At 41.3% G+C, this 24,975-nt stretch overlaps 1 protein-coding gene across 2 annotated transcripts in view; it reads left to right on the forward strand.

The window, feature by feature from the left end:
* Nucleotides 1–5,184: 5,184 nt before the first annotated feature.
* The window catches only part of LOC100883100 (protein SCAI), a 28,619-nt gene continuing 8,828 nt past the window's right edge, over nucleotides 5,185–24,975 (forward strand). Inside the window, exons 1-3 of one of the 2 annotated variants that reach the window (XM_003702002.3) lie at nucleotides 5,195–5,649; nucleotides 10,726–11,576; nucleotides 22,178–22,591. In XM_003702002.3, the coding sequence (XP_003702050.1) occupies nucleotides 5,456–5,649; nucleotides 10,726–11,576; nucleotides 22,178–22,591 (1,459 nt within the window). In that variant the 5' untranslated portion in view covers nucleotides 5,195–5,455. Of the gene's footprint in view, nucleotides 5,650–10,725; nucleotides 11,577–22,177; nucleotides 22,592–24,975 lie in introns of both variants that reach the window. The other variant, XM_076529371.1, reaches the window with a different exon arrangement.

A 24,975-nucleotide genomic window follows, 5' to 3' on the forward strand; every position in this document is an offset into this window, starting at 1 on the left:
AAGAAAATTGCAGAACTACTTAGTTCGAATGAACGAGCGTACTCGTTGTAAATCCCGTGCCCCTTAATTGGAAACAATGGGCCAACGAAGATAGATTAAAGCGTTGAAAAGGCGTGCACAATCGCGGCACGCTTCTGCCGCGCGCGTACATTTCACCCGAGGGAATCGTCGATATCGCGTGATTTAATTTGTTACAATTAGGGCAAAGGGTCCCTTAGGTGGGACAGCCGTTAGAACGGTCTTGTAACAGAGAAAGAGAGAGAGAGAAAGGGGAGAGACGCGCGAAGAGGGAGAGAAAGCAAGTAGGAGCGAGTTCACCGCGCCCTGCTATTAATATCAGTTAAGGACCCGATATGATCGCTCGTCTATACTCGGACAGGCTGCCATGCACTACGGTGTCCATGACTTGAACCATGTGCTCGTACCATGCTTTCGACCACGATTCACCATCGATCCAACGACCTCTGACTCACCGATTACATTTCGTCCACTGTTTGCCCTGAACCTCTCATTCATACTTTTTCCTGTACGATAAGAGAACTAATCGACTAATCAAGTTTTCGATAAATTTTCGTAATCGGTAGCACTATACAGGGTGGTTCTTGTAACTGGGCTGAAGGGAATCGATTGCTTTAACGGAAAGATTCGAGTGTTGCATTTAAGACTTAAGTGTAATTGGTGCGTGTAAGTACTTGTAACTACTGTAATCTGCTTGCAGATTATAAGCTAGGTGCATCGGCTCACGAAGAATACGATTACATTTTATCCACTGTTTACCTCGAACCTCTCATTCATACTTTTTTCCTGTACGATAAGAGAACCGATCGGTTTAATCGACTAATCAAGTTTTCGATAAATTTAACGAGAGGATTTATTCACTTTCTTAGACTTACTGACGTTGCAAGTTTAATTCTTTTACCAGTAGTCCCCTTACCACTCCATGATCCTTCAGAAACAATGTTTCATTCAGACAACCTTTCCCAATCGTCCGCATTCGAACAAATAATCCCACACCGATCATGCGACTTCTCACCGACCACCTATCACCTCGATCACCCGCTTACGACCTCCCGTTCGCGCCTCACCCGGTCCACCCGGTCACAAATCGCGAAAGCAAAATAGCAGCGGGCAATCGCCTTCGAGCCTGAAAAATACGTCGCCGCTAACGGTAACTACCCCACCCGGCCCAAAAACGTACATACAGAAATCCGTAAGAGGCACCCAGCCGTTGGAGGCGCGTTAAAAATGGAAAGCACGAGTTAGAGCGGAAAAACATGGTATCAGATGCGTGCAACGGTTGTCGCACAATTTCCCTCGGTGGCAGTAGAATTAGGGGCGATAGGAAAAGCTAGGGGGCACGGGGGCACGCTTAGCGATAACAATGGAGGCGAGGTCTATCTAGCAGGCATCCGGGCCAACGTCGAAACGAGGCTGGCTCGCGCGGATTACCATAAGCATTCATATATGCAGCGGCACATTATACTTGCATACCGGGCATAAAGGTGGCCGTGTCGGCGGTCGTGTTCGATACAGTGCACAGGTAGGTACATATATAGAGGCGTGTACGAATGGCATGCCGGTCGGCCGGAGCAGAGGGCCGGCTACTTTACTTACGTGTACCAGGCCGCCTTCACGAGTCGCTGGCACGCGAGCCTGATTGACTTGTAGATGAGGCGACACAGTCGATATACGCCCGCCAGTCGACTGCTTCGACCCTCTATCCGTCTCCTTTGCACCCGCTACCGTTATTTGCCCTTGCGTCGATTGAAAAAGTATTCGATATACTCTGGCTGATCGGAGGAGTAGGCACGAGCACTAGAACCTGGTACCTGTCACTGGTATCTGGTAGCAGGTGGATTCTTCAACGAAACTTAAGGTCTAGTGTAGACAGCTTGCTCTTATACTAGCTCTTGTACTGTCTAGTGTAGACGATTAGCTCTTAAGAGTCAGATGTTCAGATTGTCTGAGGTTGTCCAGGTTTGGTGACCATTTTGTAGACTGCAAGATGAGTGGACCACCCTGTCCTAGAAGTATGTCCTCTTACTTAGGACAGTAAGTAAGCTTTCTTTTGGAGAACAGTTCAGAGGTAGACTGTTAGTTGTCGTTCTTGCTTAGAGCCACATCACCTGTCTAATAAAGGAATTTAACCCGACTGTTGTAAACTTAGTGGTTGCTCCGATAATCCTACACGGGGAAATAGATATACTGGCAGCCTATGGCTTGAAGACCTTAGGAGTCCAAGAAAAACACCAGAGTTCATTCTAGCACCTAAAATCCAACTATGTAAACAATCCGGCTGAACCTAGAATGTCTGATCGAGAATCTAAAATGTCAAATCTAAAATGTAGAATCGTTTCATAGTATTAGAACCTATGTACCCTACTATCTAGTCTCCCAATAAAAAATCGTATCCTAACAAAAATTCTAAAAACCTAAAATCTACCCCCAAAGTCTAAATCCTAAAATTAAAAGAATGTAAAACTCCCCATCCCCAGAAGTCAGAATGTATCTAGGCTTTGTCAGCCCAGTCAGAATGTATCATTATAGAATATTGATAGTAATAAATAAATGGAGTTAGAAAAGTATAAAAGTTCGTGAGGGAAGTAGTTGTCTTATTGGTATCGATGGGTATGGTACGCTCTACTGTATCGTTTTACCCCCATGAGAAGCTATCGCGGTTTCTCCGTTGTCCCTCTTCGTCCAACGTTCCCTCGCAGCCACCGACCGTTATCTAGTTAATTAATCTCCGCCGACGGCGGTGGACGACTAGCAGGGCGGCAAAACTCCCACCCTTTCTGCAGCCGTAACGAGCCACGACAACGAAAGTGTCGAGCACCTCCCTCTTCGTTCGCCACCAGATTCCCTACCACCTTTCGCGCCCCCGACATCGGCCCTTCAGCTGCGAAATTTTAATTATTGGAAAATAAACGATGCGGCCTTTTCGAGGGAAATACGGATTTAGAGAGGTGGGCTGGACAAGTGGATTTTTGGTGGGAGTTAGAATCGTGTTTTGGGAGAATTGTGTTACTTCTTGAAATTCCTAATATCGCAACTTTCCAGCTTCGCCAAATTCTAAACTCTACAAATTCCCAATACGCCAAATTCCAAATTCTTCAAGTTTCAAATTCCTCAAGTTTCAAAATTCCCAAATTCCCAATTACCCAAATTCCTAATTCTAAAAATTCCAAATTCCTCAAGTTTCAAACTCCCCAAATTCCCAACTCTCCAAATTCTCAATTCCTCAAATTCCCAACTCCCCAAATTCCCAACTCCCCAAATTCCAAACTTCCCAAATTCCAAACTCCCCAAATTCCAAACTCTCCAAATTCCAAATTCCTCAAGTTTCAAATTCCCCAAATTCCAAATTTCCCAAATTCCCAATTGTCCAAATTCCAAATTTCCCAAATTCCCAACTCCCCAAATTCCAAACTCCCCAAATTCCAAACGCCCCAAATTCCAAACTCTCCAAATTCCAAATTCCCCAAATTCCAAATTTCCCAAAATTCCAAACGCCCCAAATTCCAAACTCTCCAAATTCCAAATTTCCCAAATTCCCAATTGTCCAAATTCCAAATTTCCCAAATTCCAAACTCCCCAAATTCCAAACGCCCCAAATTCCAAACTCTCCAAATTCCAAATTCCTCAAGTTTCAAATTCCCCAAATTCCAAATTTCTCAAATTCCAAACTCTCCAAATTCCAAATTCCTCAAGTTTCAAATTCCCCAAATTCCCAATCACCCAAATTCCTAATTCTCCAAATTCCACATTCCTCAAGTTTCAAATTCCCCAAATTCCCAATCACCCAAATTCCTAATTCTCCAAATTCCAAATTCCCCAAATTCCCAATTCTCCAAATTCCAAATTTCCCAAATTCCCGATTCTCCAAGTTTCAAATTCCCCAAATTCCCAATTACCCAAATTCCTAATTCTCAAAATTCCAAATTCCTCAAGTTTCAAACTCCCCAAATTCCCAATTCTCCAAATTCTCAATTCCTCAAATTCCCAATTCCTCAAATTCCCAATTCCCCAAATTCCCACAATCCCAAATTTCCAAATTCCACTCTCCAAAATTCCCCAATTCTCTCACTACTCCCACTTTTAATCACTCTCTTCCATAAATTCAATTTTCAATACCACAATACAGCGCGCTGCGAAGACGGTGATCTCATCGCCATCTAGTATCTACGATAGACATCACTGTAATACTAAACAGTATATTTCCCAAAAACTACTCAATTTTGAGAATCAAAAATACTTGAGAAACATGATACAGTCACAAAGAAAGTCAAACAATCTTTTATACAGTTTGTAGAAAATGTTAAAATCGACCGTAAAGTCAATTAAACAGAACGGCGCCTGAAGCACTGCAACCATCTAGCGGCCGCCATTACGCACCTCTTATTTTTCAAATCATACTTTCTCTTCTAACTCGGTTTCGCAATTTTTCATTGTTTCTAAAGAATTCTATATCGATAATATAATAATATAATATAATATATAATGCATGAATAGTAATGGAGACATAAAAATGTACATATGAACGCTTTTAAAATATCATCCTTCAGCTTTGGGAAGTTGTGGCGGGAATTGTAGGTATTTTGAAATAAAACATCAACTTTATAGTTATAGTTTATTAATTATATCTTATGTAGGTTGTAAGAGTTTATGGACTAAATAGGGATTCATAAATAAACGTATATGGAAAAATAAAGATATACTGACCTTGAAAGTTTATAAAAATAAGGGATGTAGTAACGATCTCTATATACAGAAATGTAGACAACTCATAAATATACATCTTCCAACTAAAAATATATAAATTCGCAAATCTCTAAACTCTCAAACACCAAAATTACCCAACTTCTATCTCATAAGAAACATTCCCAAAGAACTCCACCCCCGGAAAGAAACACCCAAACCTTGCATAAAGGTTTAAATAAAATAAATTCCATAACATAGTTCCATCACAGTATCGACATCCTAGCGAATCGCTACATTTACCAAAGCAGCATTAAACAGCGCACGCACTCCTTCAGGGGCTAATGACCACAGTAGTCGACGCCCGCAACAAGAATCGATCAACCCTCGATAAGGCAGCCTACATCGGTAAAACCTCGGTTCGTCCTTCCGACTTACCATGAAGCATAAATTAATCGATCTAGATGCGGGCAGGAGATCTATCCCGTGTTCGCACAGATGTCCCAGGCGTCCGTTGCGGGTCGGTGGTGGCCGGCGTGTCGCGTCGTCGTCGCGACGGTGGCGTCCGCGACACGCACGGTGCGCCCCCTGATGCGGGGTGGGCAAGTATTGATTGGTTCGGCGGCGCGTTCGTCGGCGTCTAAGTCATAGTGCAAGAGAGGGTGGCGGAATCGGCAGGCGCCATCACGCGGGGCCACCGCGACCGTCGTCTGAAGGGCCGTCCAGCCAGTGGCCGCGATCTCGATTCACCGAAAAGATGGTCATGATGGCTGGCATGGACGACCACGAGCGCAAAGTCGTCCTCGAGTTCTGCCACCTGCTCGAGAAGAGCAAGCAGCTGTTCAACGGGCTACGGGATCTGCCACAGTACGGGCACAAGCAGTGGCAGGGCTACTTCGGGCGCACCTTTGACATCTACACCAAGCTGTGGAAGTTCCAGCAGCAGCACAGGTGAGTGTCCAGTCGGTCGACCGGGCTGACTCATCGAGAGCGGCTTAGCGTGCACGGGGATCGATCGCGCGGAATCGCCACGAGGTCCAAACACGATTCGACCACGTTCTCGATCCTGGATTTTCCGCCAAATCTTCCCTTTCGTCGTGCGGAAAACGTGGCCGATCGAGATCCTCTCCCTTTCTCTTTCCCTTAGTATCCTCCCTCTCCGTCTCTCTATCTCTCTCTCTCTCGCGGTCTCGTTCTTTCTCCGTCGCTCTCTCTACGCAGGACTTCCGCCCTTTCACGCGCTGGGACACCATGTGACGAGCGTGAATGGAGATTGTGTGCGCGAGTGAAGGATTATGTGTGCGTGCGTGCGCGTGTTCGCGATGCTGCGGGACGTGCACAGATATTTTTAGTGGATCCCTACCGGGGTACAATTTTGCGATCCGATCGATCGTGCCGCGTTATTATTATCTTCTTATTTTTTTCTTCGAGCGAAGAACGCGAGTTTCGACGCGGGAGAGCTTTGAAAACCCGCGTACCCTCCTGTCCCGCCTTCCAACGCGGTCGATCCGAGTCCCACGATCGCTGCTACCACGGAAACCACGTGACCAGCTGATACCTCGTGTACGCTGGGGAGCGAATACGGACTCCCCTAGGGAACGTTGGGGGAGATGCGCCGCGGGCTATGGACCGTGAACGTTTCAACCGTCAATGGAACGCGCTCGAGTTTCCCGAGATCTTACAATTTCCGCGCTACTCTTTTGCCTTTCGAGTTTCGACGTTTTTAAATTTTTCCATTCATCGACTTCCGTACTTTTTCGATTTCGGAATTTCGCGATTTTTGAAGGTTGGGATTAGTGAATTTGGAGGTTGGATAATTTGACAGTTTTTTAAGAAAGCGGATTTAAATGTTTTGAATGATGATATGAATGTTTGAGAATTGTTCTAAGAACCTCAGAAACCGATGACTTTAACATAATTCTATAATGTATGCACTCTAGGATTTTTGAATTTCTACATACTCAGAAACCAACCACTTTAACATAATTCCATAATGTATGCACTCTAGGATTTTTGAATTTCTATATACTCAGAAACCAATGACTTTAACATAATTCTATAATGTATGCACTCTAGGATTTTTGAATTTCTACATGCTCAGAAACCAACGACTTTAACGTAACTCTATAATGTATACACTCTAGGATTTTTGAATTTCTACATACTCAGAAACCAACGACTTTTACATAATTCTATAATGTATGCACTCTAGGAATTTTGAATTTCTACATACTCAGAAATCAATGACTATAACATAATTCTATAATGTATGCACTCTAAGAATTTTGAATTTCTACATACTCAGAAACCAATGACTAACATAATTCTATAATGTATGCACTCTAGGATTTTTGAATTTCTACATACTGAGAAACCAATGACTTTAACATAATTCTATAATGCATGCACTTTAGGATTTTTGAATTTTTATATACTCAGAAACCAACGACTTTAACATAATTCTATAATGTATGCACTCTAGGATTTTTGAATTTCTACATACTCAGAAACTAACGACTTTAACGTAACTCTATAATGTATGCACTCTAGGATTTTTGAATTTCTACATACTCAGAAACCAACGACTTTAACATAACTCTATCATGTATGCACTCTAGGATTTTTGAATTTTTATATACTCAGAAAGCAATGACTTTAACATAATTCTATAATGTATGCACTCTAGGATTTTTGAATTTCTACATACTCAGAAACCGACGACTATAACATAATTCTATAATGTATGCACTCTAAGATTTTTGAATTTCTACATACTCAGAAACCAATGATTTTAACATAACTCTATAATGTATGCACTCTAGGATTTTTGAATTTCTACATACTCAGAAACCAATGACTTTAACATAATTCTATAATGTGTGCACTCTATAATTTTTTAATTTGTACATACTCCATGTATCCTGGTTTCGAACAGCCAATATGATATTTGATATATGACCATAACATGATCCTAGAAGTCCAAAATTCCTATGGTACCTACATACTAAAATATCTAAATGTTTAGTCCTTATATTCGTTGTTTATGTCTTTATCCTTGGATTCTACAATTGCAGCACTCTTGTGCTTCCTATATCCTCGAGTTCCTAAACCTCTGAGTTCCTATATCCTCGAGTTCCTAAACCTCTGAGTTCCTAAGTCCTAGAGTTCCAAACTCGCATTGTCCATAGATCCAAAAATCCGCAAACCTCAAAAGTCCTTGAAATCCACATATTCTGAACTACATAGGATGCAAAAATTCTTTAGCCCACAATAAAACCTTCAAACTAAAACCTTTCAAATAGGCCGACCAAGAAATAAACTATAAAGCACGAATTAAAATACAAATTAAGGGGGGCAATACCTTTAGAATCACGAGACGCGCCACTTCCAGAAAGAATTGTTATAATTCCGCCATTTTTGAATGTATTTAAAAACAAAAAATATTGTGTAATAGTTATAATAACTTATACCTGAAATTTCAAAAACGCAAAAGAAAATATCCTATACAAAAAAATTCACAAAAATCAGCTTATTTTCATCGGTCTAAAGATATTGCCCCTTAACTCTCCATCTCAATAAAAATTTCAAACTTCGACAAACGTAACTTGGAAAGAAATTTGCGAGGAGTAACCGCCCCGTAACTGTCCTCCTGATACCCAGCATCCCGATAAGTGGCAGTCTTCACCGACCACCGTTTCCTTTCCTACCGCGACTCTTTATTTACCCGTTCGATTCTGTTTGCCGGATGGCCGGCTAATCTTCGACCCTTTGTCCCTTTCCTTTTGATCGTAAAGTGTCATCGGTAGACAGGGGTGTAGCGGCGTGATTCGACAAAGAGTCAATTGTCTATCCAGCTATTCACGACACTCGCGTGTTCGCGCGTCGCACGCGATACGCTCACAAACGCGCGATCGTAGCCGCTCCGCGCCGTTGTCGGCTGTTAATAAATAACGGGGATGCTCTTTCAGGAGCGCGGCAACGCGCGTCAAAACAATGGAGAAACTTTCTGCTACGCGCGAGTACCTGTTTCAAAAGTATCGTAACTCGAGGCTGCTGTCTATACGGTTTTATTTTTTTTCCTTTCTTTTTTTATCGAAGACGCGGGGACAATCGACGTGGCCGCGATTTCGCAATGGAATCGTAAATTCTGCGATGCAATTCGTAGACTCTTCGCGTTATAAATTGGTTGGAGGGTTGATTAGAGAGTTGGAGAGGTGGTTTCGATTTTGGGGACGCAAGGTTTCCGGTGGACACGTGTGTGCATAAGCTTCCGATTCCCAAGTTCTCACGTTTATTCGTTTCAGAGGGAAATTTTGAGTCGCTTGATTTCCTCAGTTTTCTCGAATTTCGTGATCTTTCAATTACTAGATCATAAAATACTTAAATACTTAAATTAACCCTAAAGATAATTTGTCTGTTTGCAAACAGTAATTTTAAAATGTAGTTAAAAAGTTAAATGAATTCTCTTGAGGTTACTCTTTCTTTACTAATAATTTCCACTATGTTTATACAGTCAGTGTAAAAAGTATTCGTATAGTAATTAATTTCAACAAAAATGTTGTGAAACGTCATTTATTAAGAAAATTTGAACAAATAAAAAATACATACACATTCTTACATAGAATACATAGACATCTAAGAATATGTATGTATTTTTTATTTGTTAAAATTTTGTTAATAAATGACGTTTCGCAACATTTTTGTTGAAATTAATTACTGTACGAATACTTTTTACACTGACTGTACATCACAAGTGCCATATTATAGAATCAGTTAAAAAATGTTTATTTCAAATTATTGTATTAACACGTTGACTGCCACGTCACCCATATATGGGCGACACTTGACTATCTATACCGATGTAACATGTATATTGTTAAAAATTTATTCACTTTGATAACTGCAAATTACATGGATCTATGGAAAATAAATGTAACAAGATATTGTACAAATATTTTAAAAAATTGGTTAAGAATTAAAACACTACTGGATGCAATTGAATATTACTTTAGTGTGGCAGTCAACGTGTTAAATACAATGGTGACTGAGAGTCACCTCTCGAGCGCAAGGAGTTACCTGCAATGCTGGCGAAGCGTTGAGAGCTTGCTTCCTCTAAGACATGGTTCACAACCGAAAGCCTAAACAGCAATACTTAAATTGCCAAATTTCTTTATCCCAAGGTTCCTGTACCTTGTCATCCTCAGACACCAAAAATCCTAACATCCCTCAAATTTCTACGTCAAACACTTCAAGCACCGATAGAGTTCAACTCCTCACATGCTTTTACATTTAAGTCCAAAACTACGTCCCGAAATCTCTGTATCCAGCTGAGTAAATACCCGAAAGCAAAGTCTATTAGAAATTGTAACATAATTTGAATGTACCGTGGTAGTATTAGTACCGAAAAGTAATCAAAATTTCTTCGATGATTTCAAAGTTTTTCTATGAAAAATCGAAGGACTTTTTTAGGAAGGGAACAATTGCCTTCACGCTGGCAAAAAGCGTTAGAAAGTGATGGAAATTATTTTGTTGATTTAAGATTTCTTTAACACTTTAACGACCGCATGTCTACGCAGTCAAACGTCGCCAGGGGCCGGCAGTATTTTTAAAGAATTAATTTAAAAGAACTTTCTTAAATTCACGAAAAAGTTAACATAAAACAAAAAACGACAACAATTTAACAACAAATTTAATATTTCGTAGAGCGCCGACATTTGCTCCATAATTTACATGGTACACCACTGTAGTGTAAAATGTAAAATTAAAAATAGGCAATAATTACGTAAAATCAAAGACGTGGCGATGAAATACAAAGCCAATAGCAATATCCACACTTGTTTACATTCATAAATTATTACATAGAAAGTGTGGTACTGCCCAACAACCTTCGGCGGTAGCATCACGCACATGTTGTGTGAGCGGTCGTTAAAGTGTTAATAAATAAATATTTTTCGCCAGCTAACAAAATTTTGATTACTTTTCGGTACCCCTAATAAAAGCAAGACGACTAACGCAGAGATGTTTCAGGACGATACTGGACACAAAGTACGGCCTGAAGAGGTGGCAGATCGGCGAAATAGCGAGCAAGATCGGCCAACTCTACTACCACTACTACCTGCGCACCAGCGAGACCAGTTACCTGCACGAGGCCTACTCGTTCTACGCGGCGATAAGGGGCCGGGCGTACTACAGCCGCGCGGCGAAAGAGGACCGCAGCGACCTGATGGTGAAGAAGCTGAGGTACTACGCCCGGTTCATCGTGGTGTGTCTGCTGCTGAACCGTATGAAGCTGGTGCGCGAGCTGGTGCAGGAGCTGGACGCCCAGATCGCGGACTACACGAGCACCTACGAGCCGGACGATCAGCTCGAGTGGAACCTGGTGCTGGACGAGATCAAGGCGTTCGTGAAGGCCGAGTCGGCGGTCGGGGTCGTGCACTCGGACTCGAACCCGGTGATTCTGACCCACAGGCTAGGACCGCAGACCTCGCCGCCAGTCGAACGTACGCCACCCATGTGCCTATCCCTGCAGGAGATCCTGATCGTCGGCAATTGCGCCGACCAGGTGAAATTCAGTGAATTGTCGATGGACATGTTCAGGATGCTGCAGACCCTCGAGCGGGAGCCGAGGGACGACCCGAACCACCTGCACGACGCCTCGCCCGCTGGCAGGATGCCCTTCAGGCCTGGCCTGTATCCCGGCGCGGAGAACGGAGCGCCAAGACGCGACAATCCACACAAGTACCTGCTGTACAAGCCCACCTACAGCCAGGTACAGGTGTTCCTCGCCAGCGGATTCAAGGAGCTGCCCGCGAACGGGGCGCTCTTGCTATACCTGTCCGCGGACGGCTGCTTCTCCACCGTCAAACATCCGGAAGAAAGTGAGTTTACATTCCGATCGAACCACCACGCTTTGCCAGATTAGAGAGCCTTGGCTGAACCGTCTCGGGCCTGAATCTTACTAGCCCTGCTAGCAGAACTTCTTCGGGGCTGTTTGTTCTGAGACCTCTTGCCTGAACTTTATTCGCTGCGTTGTTACTGGGGGATCCTGGTTAGGCTGCGTTTGGACTGTGGTATTTTTCGCAGTGGCTGTTTCTTGGGATCTTGGATTAACTTGGCAGTTTGCGTTACTAGACGGAATTTGATGATATGGTAGTTAGGCTACTGGTGTCATTTATTCTTGGGACGTCAGACTGTTTGTTGATAGGATATCTTAAATCGCTTTTCGAACTTTATGATCTTGTCTGCGTTGCTACAGGAGCTTTTGGTGGTTAGAGGCTGTTGTTACACTTGAGCTGTGGTATACTCTTATTGTTAATCATTTATCAGTATATAATTTGATTATAACAAGTAGGAAGGAAAACTAGTATACAAAATTTGGTAACGAAGTAGCAACTGTATTCGAACATGTGGTATGTCCTACAGCATTTAAGTTTCGTTGGTAGGACAAGTTGATGTCTTGGCTGAATTGTGAGACTCATCTGATCTCTGTCGTTGTAGAAAATCTTGTGCTAACATTTGGTGACTGAGAGACATGCTGCCTTATTCTAACATATCAAGTATTAGAATTCTTCTAACACACCTAGAAAGTACCCTCGAGATGAACTAAATCTTTGCCAGAATTTCAAGTCTCGTATTCCCAAAAGAAGTACCCCTAAGGAATTAGCTACAGTAGTCTCTCTGTGCTCCACCATTGTCAAAATCTTGAAGAAATACAAAAAGAAAACCTTCACAATTTTCCAAAGGTAAAAAACATTGTCAAAATCTTGAAGAAATACAAAAAGAAAACCTTCACAATTTTCAAAAGCAAAAAACATTGTCAAAATCTTAAAAAAGTACAAAAAGAAAACCTTCACAATTTTCCAAAAGTAAAAAACATTCTCAAAATCTTGAAGAAGTACAAAAAGAAAACCTTCACAATTTTCCAAAGGTAAAAAACATTATCAAAATTTTGAAGAAGTACAAAAAGAAAACCTTCACAATTTTCCAGAAGTAAAAAACATTGTCAAAATCTTAAACAAGTACAAAAAGTAAACCTTCACAATTTTCTAAAGGTAAAAAACATTGCCAAAATCTTGAAGAAGTACAAAAAGAAAACCTTCACAATTGTTCAAAAGTAAAAAACATTGTCAAAATCTTGAAAAAGTACAAAAAGTAAACCTTCACAATTTTCCAAAGGTAAAAAACATTGTCAAAATCTTGTAGAAGTACAAAAAGAAAACCTTCACAATTTTCCAAAAGTGAAAAGCATTGTCAAAATCTGTAACAAATACAAAAAGAAAACCTTAATAATTTTCCAAAAGTAAAAAACTTGTAAAAATGTCCCACTATGAAGAATGTTAATCCCATCGAATAAAATTTGTATAGAATAGTCGAAAAATGAGTGGTCGCGTTAAAATGTAATGATTGATGCACGGTTAAAGCGAATCACCCGCTCGGCGAAGCCGAAGGCGAAACGCGTGTCGACGCTCTCGGTCAGTTTCCTCGGCGGCTAATTCGACGCTTTGGTTATCCAGGAACGGGTTTTCCGTGTTCGCCGAATCGGAACACCCGTCGACAGATAAGCCGTGTCGCAACGGTGTTACGTGCAGCCGCTACACACCCTCTTGTCGAACGATCGCGTATCCGTAAACCGCGTGTCCACGGGCTCAGGATCTGCCGCTTAATTGGATCACGGAGAATCGGACTTATCGCCTTTCTACTATTCGTTCAAGGGCTTCGTCACTGAACCAGCTTGTACGCTGATTCACTGAGCATACAACACCCTCCCGCGATGCTTCTTCTAGTTGTCCATGTGTCGCGATTATGTAAACTGCCCGGAAGACGACCAAGTGTTTCTCCGTTTGATACGCCTCGATCGCCTCATCGTGTCGGACATTGTTTGGATGCCTCTTTAGTCGATCGACGTGCTTTCACGGGACATTTCGGATTCTGGGCTTCTATCTTTGGATTGATGGGTATTTTAGGGGTAGCTTTGGTTTGCAAAGTTTGACTATATTTTTTAAATATGAATTCGGAAATTTTCGATTTTGATAGTACTTCGAAATTTATGTGTATATATATTTTCAAGTTCTAAAACGTTCCTGAAGTTCAAAATCCTAAATCCCTATATTCATGGGTCTTCAAATTTCTACCCCCAATTAACACTAAAAGTACCAAACCGGTCAAATGACTGCTCCACAAGTTTGTTATTATAAGGAACACATTTTGTTAAAATACATTTCTTGAAATCAGAATTGATTTTCATTAACATAAAGAATAAATGTGTGTACTAATTTATGTTTCTTAACTTCATTTATTTTTTAACTTCATTTTTAATTTTAAGTTGAGTACACATTATGTGGCGGTAGCTTTAGTGTTAATAAATCCCCAAATTCAAAAATTTTCTAAAATTACAAATTCTTAAATCCTCAAATTCTTAGATATCCAAATTTCTACCACCAATCAATGAGTCCTCAAATTCAAAAATTTTAATAATTCTAAAAATACAAACTCTTATATCCTCAAATTCTCAGATATCCAAATTTCTACCACCAATCAATGAGTCCCCAAATTCAAAAATTTTAACAATTCTAAAATTACAAACTCTTAAATCCTCGAATTCTCAGATCTTCAAGTTTCTACCACCAATCAATGAGACCCCAAATTCAAAAGTTTTAACAATTCTAAAATTACAAATTCTTAAATCCTCAAATTCTCAGATCTTCAAGTTTTTACCCCCAATTAATGAATCCCTAAATACTAAAATTTTTAATGTTCCTAAAATTACAAATTCCCAAATCCCCAAATTCCTATACTCCAATTCCTACATCCCTAAATTTCTATATCACCAAATCTCAAATCCCCAAATTCTTATACCTCAATTTCCAAATCCCCAAATTCCCTATGTCCCCAATTCCAAAATCCCCAATTGCTAAATCCCCAAATCCCTATACCCTAATTCCAAAATCCCCAAATTCTCAAACCTCCAAAATTCTATACCCCAATTCCCAAATCCCCAAATCCCTATACTCTAATTCCAAAATCCCCAAATTCTCAAATCCCCAAAATTCTGTGCTCCAATTCCTAAATCCCCAGATCCCTATGTCCCCAATTCCTCAAATTCCCAAATTCTCGAATCCCCAGATCCCTATGTCCCCAATTCCTCAAATCCCCAAATTCTCGAATCCCCAAAATTCTATACCCCAATTCCCAAATTCCCAAATTCCCTACATCCCAATTCCAAAATCCCCAAATTCTCAAACCCCCAAAATTCTGTGCTCCAATTCCTAGATCCCCAAATCCCTATGTCCCCAATTCCTCAAATCCCCAAAATTTTTTATCCCAATTCCCAAATCCCCAAATCCCTATACCCCAATTCCAAAATCCCCAAATTCTCAAACCCCCAAAATTCTTTACCCCAATCCCCAAATCCCCAAATTCCTAACTCCCCAAATTCCCAACCTCCCAAATCCCCAAATCCCAAATAACCCCCTAAATAACCAAATCCCGAAAGTTTCGAACTGGAAATATTTCGCCATAAATATGCAACGTGGTTGAGATGTGGAATATCTTGAAGGTGGAAGATGAAACAAACGCCCCGTAGAGCTACCATAGACCGATAACCAGAAGCTGCTACCATAGACGATAGCGAGCTCCTTAGTAGATATAACCAGGAAGCTTTACGCAGCTCTTATAGAAGATAAGAGGCTCATTTAGAAAGCGCTCTAATAGATAGAACTCTAATATCTAGCCATCTAATAGATAGTTACTCTTAAATATCGACTGTAAATCTTCACGTTTTAATAAGCTCCTATCAATCAAAATTTACTGTTCAAACTCACAATTAGTAATATTAGAGTTGCTTATTCTATAGACTAGAGTAACGCATATTATTTTTACTATCTGATATTATTATTAATTCTAAACGGTAGTTAATGTTAACTGTAAATACAATCTTCGTGTGTTGCAATATAAGATACGAGTTCTCGATACGTAAAATAACACGATAGAACATTAACGTATCTTATAGTATTAATATAAAATTATAAAATTGAATTGGTGCTACCGGTCACCGATGCCCCCGCGTCAGAAAGTGAAAAAGAGAAACACAATTGCGTCTGAGCTATCTAAAGCGCATTGTTAACGAACAAGCTCAACAATGTCTCATTTTCGTCGAACTCGACACCTGTCCTTTAATAGGACCGCGAAAATCCCCGAAAGGACCGACACGAGGGTACAAGGAGCACGGTATATTTCTTTTCTTGCGTTCTCTTTTTTTTCTTCTCCGTCTTTAATTAGTGCCCATCCTCGTGAAACTTTCATGCGGATCGAAAGAAGACATCTCGAGAGTCGGCTCGCGAGATGCAAGCGTGACCATGACCTCTTATCGCGGTGGCCACTGAATTAACTAAATAGAAAATCCAGGTCGTTTAGATGGTTTCCTAACATTCCACGTGCCTCGACTATCCGACCCGTCCCGATTCTCTCTCCTGTAGCCAATCTTCAACCGCCGTTTCTCGATTTAATCGACCGTCTCGATGTGCGCTACGCTTTCTGTGTCTTATCAAATTCTATCTGCGGTTGCTAGCTTTTACTTTTGTTTTTTTATTGTCGCATGAGTGTCGTGATTACTGTGTTCGATGTCGTGAATACGAAACATTTTTTCAGTAAGAGATTATACTGGGTTTGATTCGTTTTATTGCTGGGGGGATTACGTCGATATGAATGATGAATTCTCGATTTAATATGTGACAATTAAATGTTTACGTATCTCACTGAAATGGGTGAAAGCTGGTAATACTGACACGCGTTATATTACCGCGTGTTGTATTGCAATATGTTACATTGCAGTGCAGTGCATTTTGGCGCGTGGTGTTACTACGCGTTATATCGCCACGCGTGGTATTTCGAAGCGTGGTGTTACCACGCGTTATATCGCCACGCGTGGAATTTTGAAGCGTAGTACTACCACGCGTTATATCGCCACGCGTGGAATTTTGAAGCGTAGTACTACCACGCGTTATATCGCCACGCGTGGAATTTTGAAGCGTTGTACTACCACGCGTTATATCGCCACGCATGGAATTTTGAAGCGTAGTACTACCATGCGTTATATCGCCACGCGTGATATTTTGGCGCGTAGTACTTCCACGCGTTATATCGCCACGCGTGGAATTTTGAAGCGTGGTACTTCCACGCGTTATATTGCCACGCGTGGAATTTTGAAGCGTAGTACTACCACGCGTTATATCGCCACGCGTGGTATTTTGGCGCGTAGTACTTCCACGCGTTATATCGCCACGCATGGAATTTTGAAGCGTAGTACTTCCACGCGTTATATCACCACGCGTGGCTTTTTGGTGCGTAGTACTTCCACGCGTTATATCGCCACGCGTGGTATTTCGAGGCGTAGTACTTCCACGCGTTATATCGCCACGCGTGGTATTTCGACGCGTAGTACTACCACGCGTTATATCGCCACGCGTGGATTTTCGGCGCATAGTAGTACCACGCGTTTTATCGCCACGCGTGGAATCTCAACGCGTAGTACTACCACGCGTTATATCGCCATGCGTGGTATTTCCGCGCGTAGTACTACCACGCGTTATATCGCCACGCGTGGTATTTTGGCGCGTAGTACTTCCACGCGTTATATCGCCACGCGTGGTATTTCGGGGCGTAGTACATCCACGCGTTATATCGCCACGCGTGGAATTTCGGCGCGTAGTACTACCACGCGTTATATCGCCACGCGTGGAATTTTGAAACGTAGTACTTCCACGCGTTATATCGCCACGCGTGGTATTTCGACGCGTAGTACTACCACGCGTTATATCACCACGCGTGGTATTTCGGCGCGTAGTACTTCCACGCGTTATATCGCCACGCGTGGAATTTCGGCGCGTAGTATTACCACGCGTTATATCGCCATGCGTGATATTTCGGCGCGTAGTGCTACCACTCGTTATATCGTCACGCATGGTATTTCGGCGCGTAGGACTACCACTCGTTATATCGCCACGCGTTACATCACCATTCGCAGTATTTCGGCACGTAATACTACTACGCGTTATATTGCCACGCGTTATATTTCCTCGGGTTATATTGCCACGCGATATATTTCCTCGCGTTATATTGCCACATCCTATATTTTTACGCGTCATATTGCCATACGTTATATTGTCACACCCTATATTTCCACGTGTTGTATGACCACGCATTATATTGCGGTACGAAATATTTCCTCGCATTATATTTTGTATTTCCCATACTACTACTCTATTAGACTATATTACTATTCGTTATACGTTTAGCTTCGAGTTGAAAATAGCGAGGTAAAAAATTAGACAGTAAAAACCTCTTGAAATACTTAATAAAGCGCATCAGTGGTACTAAAGTTTCCGGGTGAAACTGTAAAAGTAAAAAGCATCGTTTGTATCTTAAGGAAAAAGCATTTCCATGACCTTAAGTAACAGAAGATACGTTTCTAAAATCTGATCAGCTATTTCCGTCTCTATACATCTCTGGCTGGATCTAGCCGCTGTTCGCGTAAATGTTAAGCGCAAAATGGTTCGAAAGAAAAAAGGGAAAAACGAAAAAGAAAATTCGTTAAGACCGAAGGTCGACGATGCTGAAAAATTCAGCGGGTGACCAGCAAAGGAAGCCGCTATTCAAAAGGCCGCGGGTGCAGGGTCGAAAAGGCGAAAACGGTCTTTCAACGAAAGTAGAGTAGCGCATCCGTGTCAAGGTCATTTCGCGATAGAGATTCGGAACAGCACCGATGGATTCTAAGTTCGCAATCGATATCGAAATACTAGACGCCTAGCCGATATCGAGGAAGCCCGCTGACAACGTCCAGCTGGCATGTTTGCTTCGAAAACGGATGTTTTACCCTCGTTAACGCGTTCAACGACTCTTTGCAATGAAATAATTACGGTACAACGATAGAAACACCATATGTGTAGTTAACATTAATTATAACTAGGTATTTTTATTTTTTTCTCTTTTGGAAACATATTTAGTTAAATAATCAGTTATGGGAGTGATGGGTTAGACCTATGGAAAATTGAATTAATTTTAGTTTCTTGGGATTAGGTTTCTTAGGAGATTTTTCCTAGATCTACTTTTCTTAAGATAAGTTTCTCTAGGTTCAACTTTCCTCTAAATTCTATTTCACTTAATTATAGTTTCCTCTAGATGGAGTTCTCTCTAGGTCCACTTTCGTGAACATTAAATTACCCGAAGTTCAATTTTTGAGAGATCAGCTCTCCCTAAGTATAGCATTCTCCTAAAACATTCTTCCCTAGATCTAGTTTCTCCTAGTTCAAATTTCCCCTAGATCTAACTTTCTCAGAACAAATTTTCTCCAGATCTACACGTCTCAAGATCAACTCTCCCTACATCGAATATTAGCTAACTTCATTTTTCTCCAAATCAATCTTTCTCCAAATTAATTTTTCCTCAGATGCAACTTTTCCCTAGATTTAACTCTCTCAGATCAAATTTTCTCCAGATCTACACGTCTCAAAATCAACTCTCCCCACATCCAATATTAGCTAACTTCATTTTTCTCCAAATCAATCTTTCTCCAAATTAATTTTTACCCAAATGCAACTTTTCCCTAGATCTAACTTTCTCAGATCAAATTTTCTCCAGATCTACACGTCTCAAGATCAACTCTCCCCACATCCAATATTAACTAACTTCATTTTTCTCCAAATTAATTTTTCCCCAGATGCAATTTTTTTTCTAGATGCAATTTTTTCACCTCCCCTGTGAGTTTAATCTCCCCCATATTGAATTATCCTCCTGTCTAATTTACCGTAGACCAAATTTCGCCAGTTCTACTCCATAGACCGTTTCTCTTATTTTTAAATAACAGACAGAAAGTTTGTTGGAAACAAATTACTATGCGGAGGGATTTTACACGAATCCGGTGTGGTAGTCGGTCAAAGTGGTAAAGTATGCCGTGTTATACACAGAGGTTTTCAGTGTGGCACAGTCAACGTGTTAAAGGGCTGTTTTCAAAGTAAAAACCACTTGTAGTTCCAACGAGGAACCGAGAAGAGGGCTTTGGCGGTTCGAGGTCTCAGTAGAATGGGCCGGCGATGGTCAGACGCGCGAAGGATTTCGTATATTTGAATCGTTCAAGTGTCAAACGCTCCTATTTCTCTTTCCAAATTGAACATTCCTTTTTTCCTCGCAAAATTTAACCAACCGGTTATCCCATCGATTTACAAATTATCGGTGCATAGAACCAAAGAACGTTGCAGATAAAATCTGTTAACACGTTATTGATACACATTCATCAACTTATATGATGAGTTATTAATATTATATTAATATTATATTATTGTTAGTATTATTGTTAGTATAAAATTATTTAACATGTCAGTATAATACTGTCTACTATGTCTGCTGACAAAACTTTGCACTCCAAAGGAGACAATTCAGTCTAAAATATTTACTAAACATTTATTGTATATCTCTTAAATAAATTTGTACTGTTATGCATTTAACATACTCATAGTGTACAACTTTTAAAAAATTCATAAAATTGAACTAAAAAGATATAGAGTTACTAACCTAACTTTCAAGAGCAGATTAAGGTTCACACAATGAAATTTTTTAATTCATTCATAAAAATGGCCGTGAAGTATATATTAAATATTAACCTTTGCACTCGAAGATAATTTTACTGTTTGCAAACAGCAACTTTAAAATATTAATTAAAATGTTAAATGACTTCTTTTGAAGTTATTATTTCTCTATTAATAATTTCCGCTATTGTCTATTTCACTATGTTTATACATCACATAAGCACTATTATAGAATTAATTAAATAATGCTTCTTTTAAATTATTGTATTAAATCGAATGGCGCCTCTCGAGCGCAGAGGGTTAAACCTATTAAGCCGATTCCTCTATCAAATTGCAACCGAGCGAAGTACAATGTTGCCGGTATCGAGTTTCAAAAATCATAGAGAAATAAATCTTGCAAGGATGTCGGGAACGATTTTGGGATCGCTCCAATTTCGACCACGCAGCGTCTCGAAAACCGACACGGTCCGACGAGCTTCTCATTGTTCCACCGAAATGAAGCTCGGCTTTCGACTCGTCCGAGCGTAAAGCCGATGCGACCGATCGCCGCTATTTATAGCAATGTCGGATACCAACCTCCGCGAAACAGTGCATGTTCCTCCCTTTTTATACGAAAAAAATTCAACGTTCCATGTTGCATGCATGCTGATATGAGGCCGCGTACTTGCGCGTCCACATGTGCATTAGTCCTGAATTTCGGTTTGTTTTCAAGTTGGGTGCGTACGAATTGAATTACATGTATGCACATTTGATACAAATTGTAATAATGTAAATTTATTGGATGTGCATGTGAATTGTACATTGGATTTGTATATGGACACGTGTAGACTGAATGTGTATGTTACGTATGTAAAATCTGGATGTGTGTGTGTTGGACATGTGTCTGTACATATGGGGTATGAGGATGTGGAGAATGTGGGAACATATTGGGAGATCATGTGCAAGTTGTTATTATTTATGAGGCAAGTTGGGTGCAATGTGTAACTTGTAATGCAAGTGCAAGTTGGATGCACCAGGATATGTGGTAACATATGATACAAGTGCAGGTTGAGTACAAGTACTAAATGGACATGTGGATTTGGATGTATGGTACTATATGGTACATGTATGTGATAGATGATAATTTATGATGCAAGTGCAAGTTGGATGCAAGTACCAGGATATGTAGTAACATATGATGCAAGTGCAGGTTGAATACAAGTACTAAATGGACATGTGGGATTTGAATGTACGGTACTATATGGTACATGTATGTGATAGATGATAATTTATGATGCAAGTGCAAGTTGGATGCAAGTACCAGGATATGTAGTAACATATGATACAAGTGCAGAATGAATACAAGTACTAAATGGACATGTGGGATTTGGATGTATGGTACTATATGGTACATGTATGTGACACATGATAATTTATGATGCAAGTACCAGTTGGATATGTAGTAACATATGATGCAAGTACCAGTTGGATACGTAATAACATATGATGCAAGTACAGGTTGGATATGTAGCGTCTGAATGTGTAACATACGATATGCAATTTGCATATGCCTCGTCTTAAATGTGTGCGTATTGAATGCACAAAATCTATACATACGAGTTAAACGTATAGAATGTGAATGCGTCCCAAAATGTACTTCATAAAAATTGGATGCGTGTAAATACGTGAACCTTGATGAATGGTTTCAATGCACCCAAGTTGAATTCAGACGCAACATGTAACGACGTTACCTTACATCCCTTACCACAGAAACCCTCCTGCAGGTTATTTACATCTCCCAATGAAAAAGAGTAAAGAAAGATGAAAAAGAAGGCGAGAGAGGTTAGTCAGGTACCACCAGACATCGAACCGCTCAGCGAAACTAGAATTGCACGATGTTGATAAACGTTGCGATCTTGCAGTGGGGTACGACCTGGGTGGCGTGTCGACGTGCAGCAAGAGGGACCCGGAGCACGGGAAGAGGCCGACAGGTGGGAAGGAGCCCCACTGTCTGTATCCGGGTGACCTCTACCCGTTCACCAGGAAGCCCCTGTTCGTGGTGGTCGACTCGGACAACAGTTTCGTGTTCCAACAGATCCCCCGTTACTTCGGTCAGCCGTTAATGGTGCTGATGTCGCCGCAGGACACACCGCCGACCCTAAGAGATGTCCGACACGGTGGCAGCCTGTTCACCCTGTTTCTCCACGCCCCTTTAGCCGCGTTTTGCCTTATTTGCAACATCGGCAGCCTGGCCGTGCACCACTGGGAGCGGTGCCAGCGTTACATCGAGCGATTCCTCATCGAGGCCTGTCAGCTCGTCACGCGCTCCAGATGCGGTAAGGATCCAGGACATTGTTTTTGTCGGCTGACACGACCTGGGATGCTGTGCTCCTCTCTCTCTCTCTGTCTCTCTCTTCTAATTGGATTGCCTCCGGGGATGGGGAACCCGTGTCGGTGAAACTTTCTTGGCAGTGACGCGACGCTTTTCGAGGCTTCCTGCGATGCGGGGAGGTGCTGCTTTTCGGAATTTATACAGGGCCGACTTTTGGCTTGGTACACTCTTGGCCGACGGTATGGGACCATCTTGTCCAAATTACGCTCGATGATATATAAGTGACGCGAGCCAGTTTCGATGCTACTTACTTCTCGTTAATGTAAACGTTGCCGTCATTTACTAATTCGTGTTTAACCCCATCGCGACCCAGATCTGCGAATCGTTTTAAATTGGACGGAAAGTGAAGTAGATTATACGATATGTCTTTAGGACTTTCTAGTATCCCTACATCCCCATATATTGATGTTCTAATATCTTTACATTCCATGTCCATGGGTTACAATGCTCTTAAATGCAAGTCACCCCTATCCCTGCACTGTGAGATCTTTAAATCTTGTTTCCAGTAATATCCTTAGATGACATCTTTTTAAATGAACCCTAGATCTGTATGATTACGTCTGAATATCTTTAGCTCCAGTATCTTTGCACTCAGATACTCTGCATCCATACATAGGATGTATTCATCCTACATCCCAATAGCTGTCCCAGTATCCTTAGATTCGAATAATCTTATTCACATACACCTGCATTTGTACATACACTGAATGGCTCCAGCACCCAGTACCTCTGTACCCAACTATCGCTGCATTTTTCTATGTTCCAATATCCCTAGATTCAAATAATCCATCCTCTAGCTCCACCTATCAAAGCTCCACCTATCCACTCTCTCGATTAAATACCCTCCATGTTAATAACGATCAGCAAAGAAAAATAAAAAGATATACAACGAGAAAAGAATGTAAGACGGTAGTTCGTTGACCGGTAGTAAAAAGCTCGCTGAAAGGGATTGACGATTGCGTTAGGACGATAAACAGAGCTGGCCTAGATCCAGATCGTGTTTATCGCTGAACTGGCAATCTCAGCTCGTAGACGCGTGATCTAGGGTCGGTTACAAAGGGGACTCTCTATTGTTTCAGCCGCGACAATGATACGTCGTACGAGTTTTCGAACGTACGAGTGGTTTCCTTTGTCGAGTCTCCGGCCCGACTCTAAACCTTTACGTTTCATTCGCTTTCAACTGGCAAGAAAGTTTCACCGGAATCGATCCTGTCCAAGCACCGAACAACGATAATTCGTTCGAAACTTCGAACAACAGGTTCTCGAGCACCGGCCACCACAACACCGGCTACGGTATTATGGAAATTTATCCGCCATTACGCGTTCGAGCCACGTCGATGATATACCTATGTACTTCGGCTCGAGTATAGCTACATGTTCCTAGATTCCTATATCCCCAGATCCTTGTATTCTTCAGATCTCTTCTTACATCGCTATATCCTCAGATCGATATATGTTCTTGTAACCACATCTTATAGATCTTTACATTCTTCTAAATCCCACATCCACGTATGTCTAGATCCTCAGATCCACATATGTTTACATCCTCAAATCCACATATGTTTATATCCTCAGATCCACATATGTTTGCATCCTTAGATCCACATATGTCTACATCCCCATATCCACATATATCTACATCCTCAGATCCACATATTTCTACATCTCCACATCCACATATGTTTACATCTCCACATCCACATATGTCTACATCCTCAGATCCACATATGTCTACACCCTCAGTTCCACATATGTCTACATCCTCAGATCCACATATGTCTACACCTTCAGTTCCACATATGTCTACTTCCTCAGATCCACATATTTCTACATCTCCACATCCACATATGTCTACATCACCACATCCACATATGTCTACATCCTTAGATCCACATATATCTCCACCCTCAGATCCACATATCTCTACATCTCTACATCCACATATGTCTACATCCCCACATCCTAACATAACTATATCTCCATATCCACACATTCCCAGATTCCTCCACTCCTCGAATCTCTACATTCCCCAGATCTACATCGCCAGATATCTCCCTCTCCCCAAATCCTGAAATTTCAAAATTCCTCACTGTACAGTCCTGTGTGGCGATTGCGGTTGTCTCGCGAATCGGAAGCTTCCTTGTGCTCGCGAACGGTATATCTGGAACAAGGGTTATCAACGCTTACGTAATCTTCGCGAGAAGAAGTTTCTTAACCCCTTCGCGTAGCTGCATCGAGGTCGACCTCGAGATCGCACTTAACCAACCGTCTTGGCCTGAACTCGTCGTGCGAACTCCTGGAAATGAGAGAAACTTTTTATCGGGATCA

Source organism: Megachile rotundata, chromosome 3 (genome assembly GCF_050947335.1).
Source record: "Megachile rotundata isolate GNS110a chromosome 3, iyMegRotu1, whole genome shotgun sequence".
Taxonomy (NCBI): domain Eukaryota; kingdom Metazoa; phylum Arthropoda; class Insecta; order Hymenoptera; family Megachilidae; genus Megachile; species Megachile rotundata.